The sequence below is a fragment of the Pimephales promelas genome, chromosome 13 (assembly GCF_988280905.1).
Source record: "Pimephales promelas chromosome 13, fPimPro1.hap1.1, whole genome shotgun sequence".
Taxonomy (NCBI): domain Eukaryota; kingdom Metazoa; phylum Chordata; class Actinopteri; order Cypriniformes; family Leuciscidae; genus Pimephales; species Pimephales promelas.
Genome location: NC_142781.1, coordinates 35,670,783 through 35,682,695, shown reverse-complemented (window position 1 = coordinate 35,682,695; position 11,913 = coordinate 35,670,783). Strand labels below are relative to the sequence as shown.

The 11,913-nt window shown below is 34.7% G+C and overlaps 1 protein-coding gene and 1 non-coding gene across 2 annotated transcripts; one reads left to right on the top strand and one right to left on the bottom strand.

Moving 5' to 3' along the window:
• Positions 1–8,465: 8,465 nt before the first annotated feature.
• trnas-gcu (transfer RNA serine (anticodon GCU)) lies at positions 8,466–8,547 on the top strand. The gene has a single exon. It is a non-coding gene; the product is annotated as a tRNA-Ser (tRNA).
• A 1,117-nt stretch (positions 8,548–9,664) lies between these two features.
• Positions 9,665–11,250, bottom strand: rps29 (ribosomal protein S29). The gene is made up of 3 exons (XM_039690058.2): positions 11,090–11,250; positions 9,970–10,069; positions 9,665–9,775 (listed from the first exon to the last, which is right to left on the bottom strand). The coding sequence occupies exons 1-3, from the start codon at positions 11,149–11,151 to the stop codon at positions 9,767–9,769; spliced, it is 171 nt and encodes a 56-aa protein (XP_039545992.1). The 5' UTR covers positions 11,152–11,250; the 3' UTR covers positions 9,665–9,766.
• Positions 11,251–11,913: the final 663 nt, after the last annotated feature.

Here is an 11,913-nt window from a genome sequence, read left to right as displayed (position 1 = left end):
ACGTCTTTATAATCCTTATGAGTCTTTGAGATGATGTCTGTCTATAATTTTCATGAGACTTTATGATCTTTATGAAATGATGTCTGTCTTTATAATCTTTATGAGTCTTTATGAGATCATGATGTCTGTATAATCTTTATGATATCACGTCTGTCTTTATAATCTTTATGATCTTAATGAGATCATGATGTCTGTCTTAATCTTTATGAGTCTTTATGAGATCATGATGTCTATATAATCTTTATGATATCATGTCTGTCTTTATAATCTTTTTGATCTTAATGAGATAATGATGTCGGTCTTAATCTTAACGAGTCTTTATGAGATCATGACATCTGTCTTTATGATCTTTAAGAGTCTTAATGAGTTAATGACGTCAGTCTTTATCATCTTTATGAGATCACTGGACTGTGACGCTGTGTTCTCCTGCATGGAAGAAAACTCTGTTGCATGATTTTGCTGTTACCTGTAAAGCTGCTTTGAAACACTAGTATTGTAAAACGCGCCGTATAAATAAATGCGACTCGACTCCCAACTGGAGTGTGTGTGCATGTGAACCGAGCTTCTCAACGCCAGTCGATTAGCAATTCAAATGCAGGCGGAACGAGGTTAGAAATTACGACTCTCTGACAGTTTAAGCACTCGTCAAGGGAGGGAGAGAGAGAACCAGGGCGGATTAAAACATACGCTAGTTGTAAAAGTTAAACACCCACGTGCGGTGCACTCCAGATCCTGATTCACCCACTCGCTGGCTCTTCAGAGACGAGGCATTGACGCATCTCAGGGTCCTTCAGTGTTATTATCACAGTCGGAAACGCGCGGCCACAGGCCAGCGCTGAAGCGGTTCGATGACACCATCGCGGCCACGGGGCAGATTAGCTCTGTGTGTTGGAGATTCGAGAGCTCCTCGACGGGCTAATCACCCTGCGCTTCATGCAGACGACAGCATACGAGTGCTTCGCAGACTCGTATAAAAGCGTCTGATTTTGAGTGATGATCTGTGGAACTGGAAGAGCCTGACGCCACGCATGACGTTCCTGAATCAATAGGAAAAGTTGGCTTTGGAACAACATTCCCATTAAACAACCAATCTCCGATTCTGGCATAGATAGACCTTTGACTATCGGCTTTTAGAGTGATTCTGAATTAGTTTTGTAACACAATCTGAAACGAGCTTTTGCTCTCTGTGCTAACGATTGTTTTCCAGGATTGGTTCAAAAAGGACCTAAACCTTAAATGCAATGCATGTCACCTTGAAAAAAAGCTGCCAAATGCATACAGGTGAAACTCGAAAAATTTGAATATGGTGCAAAAGTTCATTTATTTCAGTAATTCAAGTTAAAAGGTGAAACTAATTTGTGCTATGTACATTTTAGGTGCTATTATGTACATTTTAGGTTCTATTTTGTACATTTAGGTGCTAATATACATTTTAGGTGCTATTACGTACATTAAGGTGCTAATATGTACATTTCATGTGCTATTATGTACATTTTTAGGTGTTATTATGTACATTTAGGTGCTATTATGTACATTTAGGTGCTAATATGTACATTTTAGGTGTTAATATGTACATTTTAGGTGCTATTATGTACATTTTAGGTTCTATTTTGTACATTTAGGTGCTAATATACATTTTAGGTGCTATTACGTACATTAAGGTGCTAATATGTACATTTCATGTGCTATTATGTACATTTTTAGGTGCTATTATGTACATTTAGGTGCTAATATGTACATTTTAGGTGCTAATATGTACATTTTAGGTGCTAATATGTACATTTAGGTGCTATTATGTACCTTTTAGGTGCTATTATGTACCTTTAGGTGCTAATATGTACATTGTAGGTGCTATTTTGTACATTTAGGTGTTAATATGTACATTTTAGGTGTTATTATGTACATTTTAGGTTCTAATATGTACATTTAGGTCCTAATATGTACATTTTAATTGCTATTATGTACGTTTTAGGTGCTAATATGAATATTTTAGGTGCTAATATGTACATTTTAGGTGCTATTATGTACATTTAGGTGCTATTATGTACATTTAGGTGCTATTATGTACCTTTTAGGTGCTATTATGTACATTTAGGTGCTAATATGTACATTGTAGGTGCTATTTTGTACATTTAGGTGTTAATGTGTACATTTTAGGTGTTATTATGTACATTTTAGGTTCTAATATGTACATTTGGGTCCTAATATGTACATTTTAAGTGCTATTATGTACGTTTTAGGTGCTAATATGAATATTTTAGGTGCTAATGTGTATATTTTAGGTGCTATTATGTACATTTAGGTGTTAATATGTCCTCGGCTAGTGCTTCTGACGTTTGCCGCCGGCTCTGATGTCTCTAGTCTAGCGGATAAGATTGACATATCGTTCGTCTTGTGTAGAAGTCTGTCTTTGGTCTCATTAAACTATAGTTTGTTCCAAGGCAAAAAAAAATCTTTTGGCTGAGGGCAAAGAGAAGTTTCATAACTTTATATATTTAGGCTATTTAACTTTAACTTTGCCTATTAGATAGCTTACTTATGTTTGAACGGTTTGCCTTGTTTCTCATTGTAGCTTCTCTACCTTTTAGGCTAGATATTATTGATCATGAACCGGTATCGAACATTTTGTTATATGATACCCAGCCCTATTTACTGGTCACACCTGGGCGAATGGATGCTAAATTCAGTCGCACACTCTCACATTTTGGTTAAGTTTTTATAAGTGAGTCAAGAATCATTCATTCAAGAGATTGATCAGGTGCATCTCTATACAAGATCTTGCACACACAGTTGGTCAAACTCAAAAACAAACGACGCCGCATCTCATGCAACCTGTGAATTAGGATTCACACTAAACGCTGCGTTTTCACATGAATGAAGACCTTTTCAATCCGCCCGTCTCATTTGTCAGCAGGAGAACGAGGAGCGACAGGAGGAGTAAGTGAGCGCAGTTGAAATTAAACTACTCCCGCTGAACTTGATTGGGTCTGACAGAAGAAAAGGGCAGCTGTGGCGATCCGCTCTTTTCATTTCAGCTGAATATCAGTCGGCCTGAGACACACTCGTCCCCGAGCTCGCTGGAAAACAAACCCACGGTCTTCTCCCCGGAGCGGCCGGGTCCGAGTGACCTACTGTAGCTGAGGGCCAGATTCAGAGGAGGATTGTTTATTTGAAGTGATAGTGTGTGTACCCTTGGTCTCAGCTCAGATTCATCTTCACGAGGGAAAGGTCTTATTCAGTCGAGGACGGATCGCAGACGTGGAATATCAGGACTTAAAGGCTAAATATAATCATAGTTGTCGCTTGATTTATTGCCCCCTCGCCTTAAAAACATTCCTGACACCATTTCATCACATGATTTGCACAAATGCATTGATTTTCAAGTTTTCAGATATTATTTATTCATTGTAGTCATTTGTTGCCCTGCCTTTATATGGTAATTTAAAGAAATGCATTAGTCATTTTTATTTATTTATAGATAAACCCAGTCACTTACTGCCCTCTTTGCACTAAGATAACTGTTTTAATTAAATTTTACATTGTTTTTATTCTATTTTATTTATATATTTTCTTCTTTCTTTTTTTTAATGTACTGTAAGGATTAATTATTGTATTTATTGTACACACCCAGTGGAGAGCGCTCCTAATTTCGTTGTATTGTAAAGTACAATGACAATAAATGATTTACAAAAATCTGTAATACAATAAAAAATAATCACCCTTGAGAATTAAAAAACAAAATAATAAAAATTTTAATAATTAATCTACTTCATTTTTTTGATGCAACAATTTATTTTATATCTTTCAAATTTATAAGCTGAAATATTTCAGATAAACGCATTCCAGCAGAGCAAAATGACGTGCTCTTCTTATCTGATATTTGTTCAGTCATTGTGCAAAAGGAGGAAAGCATTTTTTTATCACAATGAAATCATGCGTACATGTGGAATAAAGATAAGCTCAAAAGGTCAAACCCCATCGTGAAGACCGAGAAACAGGAGCATCTTCATGTGCGTGTGGATATGAAACATGTGCAATGTTTCCATGCCAACCAACCTGGCAAGCCACATCAGAAATGTCTTGTTATCTCAGGAAGAGATGGCAAACCGAGTGAAATACGCCGGCAGAGTAAATCACACACACAAAGGGCAAGGCCTTCGTTCTGCTGCTACTGCCACACATTTAACTCTGCTTTCACTTTATGGTCATTAAAAATCCATAAATATCCTTCTACTGTACATCCATAACTGCTGTTCGACATCACTGTTCAGTTCGTTCTCCTGTAAGGTCACAGTTTGGATGATGAGGAACATTAAACCGCAGGTTACAAACCACTTTTATCGTCAGATATATAAACCAGCTTATTATGACTCACCGCCTTGTCACAATCAACCATGGATTTACTGCAACAATCATAGTTAAACCAACAATCATAGTTAAACCATAGATTTACTGCAACAATCATAGTTAAACCATGGATTTAGTGCATCAATCATAGTTAAACCATAGATTTAGTGCAACAATCATAGTTAAACCATGGATTTATTGCAACAATCATAGTTAAACCATAGATTTATTGCAACAATCATAGTTAAACCATGGATTTAGTGCATCAATCATAGTTAAACCATAGATTTAGTGCAACAATCATAGTTAAACCATAGATTTATTGCAACAATCATAGTTAAACCATGGATTTAGTGCATCAATCATAGTTAAACCATAGATTTAGTGCAACAATCATAGTTAAACCATAGATTTAGTGCAACAATCATAGTTAAACCATTGATTTAGTGCATCAATCATAGTTAAACCATAGATTTAGTGCAACAATCATAGTTAAACCATGGATTTATAGCAACATCATAGTTAAACCATGGATTTACTGCAACAATCATAGTTAAACCATAGATTTAGTGCAACAATCATAGTTAAACTATAGATTTAGTGCAACAATCATAGTTAAACCATAGATTTAGTGCATCAATCATAGTTAAACCATTGATTTAGTGCATCAATCATAGTTAAACCATAGATTTAGTGCAACAATCATAGTTAAACCATAGATTTAGTGCAACAATCATAGTTAAACCATAGATTTATTGCAACAATCATAGTTAAACCATGGATTTACTGCAACATCATAGTTAAACCATGGATTTACTGCAACAATCATAGTTAAACCATAGATTTAGTGCAACAATCATAGTTAAACCATAGATTTAGTGCAACAATCATAGTTAAACCATGGATTTAGTGCAACAATTACAGTTAAACCATAGATTTAGTGCAACAATCATAGTTAAACCATAGATTTACTGCAACAATCATAGTTAAACCATAGATTTACTGCAACAATCATAGTTAAACCATGGATTTAGTGCAACAATCATAGTTAAACCATGGATTTAGTGCATCAATCATAGTTAAACCATGGATTTAGTGCAACAATCATAGTTAAACCATAGATTTAGTGCAACAATCATAGTTAAACCATAGATTTAGTGCAACAATCATAGTTAAACCATAGATTTAGTGCAACAATCATAGTTAAACCATTGATTTAGTGCATCAATCATAGTTAAACCATAGATTTAGTGCAACAATCATAGTTAAACCATGGATTTAGTGCAACAATCATAGTTAAACCATAGATTTAGTGCAACAATCATAGTTAAACCATAGATTTAGTGCAACAATCATAGTTAAACCATTGATTTAGTGCATCAATCATAGTTAAACCATAGATTTAGTGCAACAATCATAGTTAAACCATGGATTTAGTGCAACAATCATAGTTAAACCATAGATTTAGTGCAACAATCATAGTTAAACCATAGATTTAGTGCAACAATCATAGTTAAACCATAGATTTAGTGCAACAATCATAGTTAAACCATAGATTTAGTGCAACAATCATAGTTAAACCATTGATTTAGTGCATCAATCATAGTTAAACCATAGATTTAGTGCAACAATCATAGTTAAACCATGGATTTAGTGCAACAATCATAGTTAAACCATGGATTTAGTGCAACAATCATAGTTAAACCATGGATTTAGTGCAACAATCATAGTTAAACCATTGATTTAGTGCATCAATCATAGTTAAACCATAGATTTAGTGCAACAATCATAGTTAAACCATGGATTTAGTGCAACAATCATAGTTAAACCATGGATTTATTGCAACAATCATAGTTAAACCATGGATTTAGTGCAACAATCATAGACCATGGATTTAGTGCAACAATCATAGTTAAACCATAGATTTACTGCAACAATCATAGTTAAACCATAGATTTATTGCAACAATCATAGTTAAACCATAGATTTACTAAAGTAACCAGTTAAACCATTTATTTATTTATTTTATTTCAGGTTTATTTAAAGGGACAATGCACACTAATGATACATGATTAAATGTACAGTGTGCCAGAATTAGCCAGTAGGCCAGTAGTAAGTTACAGAATTTTACATTTATTTTTATGAAAAATGTGCAAAAATACTATTTTCAATTTTGAATATTTTCAAAAAAAATGTTTTACTCTAAAAATGTAGATGGTCGTGACTCTGTGGTCATTAAAAACCCCAGGATGTCCTTCGAAAAAGAGTAAGGGTATAACCCCAAATCTGCCCATTAGCCTCTGTCCATCACAGCCTCCTAATCATCCCCATACACTGATTGGCTTCTTCACTGTCCTGCTCTCCACCAGTATGCTGGTGTGTGTGTGTGTGTGTGTGTGTGGTGGGCGTTCTGGCGCAATATGGCTCCCGACGCATCATCCAGGTGGTGGTTTAAGAGATTCACCCTTCCATGTAAAGCTTTGAGTACCCAGGAAAAGGATATATAAGGCAAGAGAAAAAGGGGACACCCCCAAAAGACTTGGAAGCAGAATCCAAAAAAATGGGACTGTCAAGGAGACAACTGGAGAAACCGGCCCAGGACCGTGAACGTGAAGTTACTAATCCGAAACTCTAACTCCAAAATTAACCATGGTTTTACTACAGTAACTATATATTATACTATTATTATTATAGATAGGTTTTGTAGTAAAATCATGCACAGAAAGTATACTGTGGAAGAAATAATAAAGCAGGATTTTAATTGTTTTCTTCATTAAAATGGCTTTTGCTATCACTTATAATTGTTATAACTCTCAGCAGTATGATTCGTCTCATAAGCACTAAGCTGCAGGCCAGTATTGGGTTTTGTAGAGGATATAAGTGTGATTGACTGTATTTTTGCAGCTGTGATGGAATAAAGCATTTCAACTCTTCAAATGTTTCACGTTTCTGCCATCTAGTGTCTGAGAACAGCTTTACAAACTGCTCTTGAGAATTCAGTTCAACATGATGAACAGTGGAATCTTTAATCTATAACTCAGTATTTCAAATAAATTGGATGAAATATTAAATGTAATTATACGCTATGCTACATATACTGTATAATTGTGTATAGCCCTATTGCATTAGATGGCATATTAAACTCAGCTAGCCTATATATTGATACCGTAATAGTTAAATATATACAAAAATTATTAAATGTTATAAAAAAAAACAGAAATGTAAATTTGTAAAATATAAATATTAAAGTAAAACGAAGATACGTTTCACACGAAAATACCATTTCAGTCTTTCTACTTAAAAACGTCATGTTTATTTCAAAGTTATTTGCTGATTCTTTATTTATTTGTGAATTTTAAGTCTATCTATCTATCTATCTATCTATCTATCTATCTATCTATCTATCTAGCTAGCTAGCTAGCTAGCTATCGCGACCTTCAAAGTCAAACAACAAAGAACTACAAACCAACATGAAGTTTGTTTTCCACAAATGTAAATCAAGTTATTTAAGATTCTATTCGTACCTTGCTCTGCTATTATTCTCCGTAACCAAGATCTTTTTTATAGATAAAAAAAATTAAATTATTTTGTCAACATTCGTGGCAAACGGTTATTCGCGCCACGAAAAATAGTTACGGTACACGAACACGACACAGGCCAAAACGGTGAAACGCGCGTTGTTCCGCAAAGGATTGAGTAGCCGAGAGTAATGGACGGTTCCCACTCACGAAAGTAATGGGAAAACAGTCCATTTGTTTGTGAATTAAGTTTATTTATTTTTTTATTTTTTACCGGTTTAAGAAAAAAAAGCATATCGAAACCCGTGTTTTCTAGCCATTTATTTCACGGTACCATCACATTGAAACAGGAAAAACTGCTTTTTTACTGGGATAAATCTGAGGTGGGGATATATAACAAATAATAATATAAATGTTTTCAGGGCAGCTTTAAATCCGCTCCTGCAGGCGTTCCTCATGAATATTAATTACGCATGATGACGGCGTCTGCGTGCCGCTCGGCGTCATTAGCCTATTAATATTCAATCATGACTCAAGAGTCGTGTCATTATGATCAAATCTTTAATATTTTTATGAAGCACCAAAAAATGTATGATAGAAGACGAGGTGGCCGAGTGGTTAAGGCGATGGACTGCTAATCCATTGTGCTCTGCACGCGTGGGTTCGAATCCCATCCTCGTCGACTGGTTTTGGGCGGGAATAATTACTGTTTATATGATTAAGATACTGTAAACTGTGTGGCCAGATGAATAAACACGGCCATTATGTTAAAACCAGCCGGGTTTGACCAACACTTAGAAGTAATCAGACGGTCACTTTACAATAAGGTTCATTAGTTAATGTATTAAACTAAGAGAACCATGAGCAATATATTGATACAGGATTTATGAATCTTAATGTTAGTTAATAAAAGTACAGCTGTTCATGGTGCATTAACTAACGTTAACAAGATTTTTTTTATAAGGAATGAACATTAACTAAGATGAATAAATGTTGTATAAGAGCAGTTCATGCTAACTAATGTAGTTATAATCAACCTTATTCTGTTGTTACCAATCAGCCTTTATTGGTATTAAATTAGACCAATCTGTGTTTTAATGTAACTGACTTTAAAATAATGATGAGCATGGATGTTTTTGTGCCACTTTAGAAAAAAAATATTTTGGCAAATAATTTTGACATGACACATCATGATTTTTTTTTTCTCATGTGGCATTAATGAGCAGTACTGCTTTATTTATTTGTATTCTATGATTGTATTATTGTGTTGTATTTAGGTGTGGAATGGAAGCTATATTAAAAACAAACAAACTCAAAATCATTAAAAACTGCAGTATAATTATATATATGGGAAACACAAACTAAGCCACCATGGTTTTATTTCATCTGCAGATGCTTGTCTATGCATTTATTTTTGTAGATTACTAATTAATAAACCAAAAGTCACTTCTGTCAGGCATTTGCTTGACTTGAGAAATATTTGATGCATTTTTCCTCAACATCCCTTTGGCCAAAATCATTTGTGTATTGATGTGCACTCTCAGTTTATATATCAAATATATTTAGAGAGATTTGCTAATATATATATAAATTGATCACAGCTTTAAATGATCACAGCTCAAGTCTCTGCAAGCAAACGCTTCATCTTTATTCCAATTATAGACACACATCATTAACTTTAATAATCTTCAGGAGAAACAGCTAGTTTATGTTGACAGAAACTAAGCACAACTACCAATAATCCCCTTTACTCGATTCAAAACGCTTCCCATTCCCTTTAAATCAACACGCATTGCAACTTTTGAACAAAAAAAAATCATGTTTATTGAACTTTCCAAGGTAACTTCATGACGTCAGGTTGATGTCGACTCCGCATCACGGAAGTTCAGCCGTCCACAGGTTTAGTCAAGCTGGATTCAGAGAGAAGACAAACCGGTCAGTTTTAGAAGTCATGCATGGGATAATGAGTAAAAATGCCAACTCCTGTCAGCTTGATCACCTTTTGAAGCGCATAGACACATTTATGCAGGAACGAAACACAATAAACATGCATGAAAAGTAAAAAAAAAAAAAATGGGGATACGGCATGATAAAAGCAGCTTGCCTTGACGAAGCCGATGTCTTTGGCGTACTGCCGGAAGCACTGGCGGCACATGTTGAGTCCGTACTTGCGGATCAGACCGTGCCGGTTGGAACACACTCGGCTGGAGAAACACAACACGTCAGAATAGAAATGCAAGCAAACACACAGTAACGTATGAATATTATAAAATAAAAATGTGCATTTCAAAACTAATTTGACAGATGACAAAACCAAAAGTGATTAGTGTAAACATACACAATCGCTCCTGACTCAAGCTTTGTGATTGAGTTTTAAAATGCATTCATAATTATTAAAAAAAAAAAAAAAAAAATTATATTAAATTACTTTTAGATTAATGATTTTAGGTCTGAATGGTTTTCTGTTTTTTTTTTATCAACAACAGAAGAATATGTAAAAGTGTAGACAAAAGACAATTTTTAACATGATAATAAACAGCTGACAGACTTTTACATTAATAACACGGTTAGATTCAGATGGAAAATATGCATTTAGTTAGGCGTCCATAAATTTTAATGAAACCACCATATTTAAATATATTGTCCATATCCTAATATATGCTTTGTTACAACTAAATCTATATTAAATTACAGGATCTAACTTGTGTTAACTTGGACATTAGCAAATGCAGCATTTCCATCAGTTTATTATCCCCATTCCTACCTCATTCATTTATAATATTCATAAACCACTTGAGAATATTTTTAACACAAAATCTGGTGCTCTATTGATGTTTAATGCAAACACACACACGCTATTTTCCTGCATTCTTCCACTATTAGCAGGATGGAAGAGCACATTGTTCTTAAACCGGTGTGCCTTCTACCCCTTTATACCCGGTCCAGTAATTTAATGACACGAAAGACGTTAGTTATACGTTGTAATCGTTCATAAAACACGTATTATACAGAAATAACGCCTTAAGGAAGCGCTGTTAGCGTTTCCCACATCTGACTAGATCCGCGAGCCGGACTCTGGCGAGCAGGAGACCCGCGGCCGCCATGTTTGTTCGCATGTGCTTCACATTCCTGAGGAAATAACAAACACACGACGGCCTGAGCGAGCCGAGCTCACGCGCACCCCGAACCCATCCCGGTAAACATGCCACAGAAGCACAACTGACCAGGATCGGGATCCCTGGCCGTATTTTCTCGGATGACTCCAGTAGAGCTGCTGATGGCCCATCTCGTCTCTCTCGATCGGGATGTCGAAAAGGAAGGAGAGTCGGTGCGCATGCGCAAAAAATACGCTCTTCTTCTACGAAATGTGAGGCATCCGGTGTAAACATCGAAGACTGCGACGCGTAGTGACCGCTTAGTGAAACCACATTTAGATTATTTTTATTATTATTTTTATTTATTTCGTGATATTCGTAAACGAGATACATACAGTAAACCATCATTATTTCAAAATAGGACATCTTCCATCTCTGCGTAAACTTTAGTGTCATGTCATGTGACAGACCTTTTTTCTTGTTTTATTTCTTTTTCTTTCTTTTTTTGTACAGACAGTGAGACCGAAATATAAACTGGAATAACGCTTGATGTATTTGTGAAGCATACTGTATAAATAATAAAGAAAAAGAGGTTTCATAATATTTTAAATTATTTTTTTTAAAATAGAAGAATAATCTATTATCCATCTGTTATGAGATACTCAAACTTTATTTTGTGTGTGAATGTGGAAAATTTAATTAGAAGGAAAACAAGTGATATAATTAAATTCCTTAATTTTGATAGATGAATTTATTATTCCAATGAAAGCAATAATAATAATAATAATAATAATTTAACTTTTATTGTACGACTTTTTATTATTTTGGAAAATGTTCATCAAAACAAGAAATAAACTATCCAAGATCCAAAACAAATTGTATTCATTTGCTCCAGGAGAGTATTGAACGGCCAAAAACGTGTAAAGTTGTTCCATTTTCAGTTGAAAACGGTG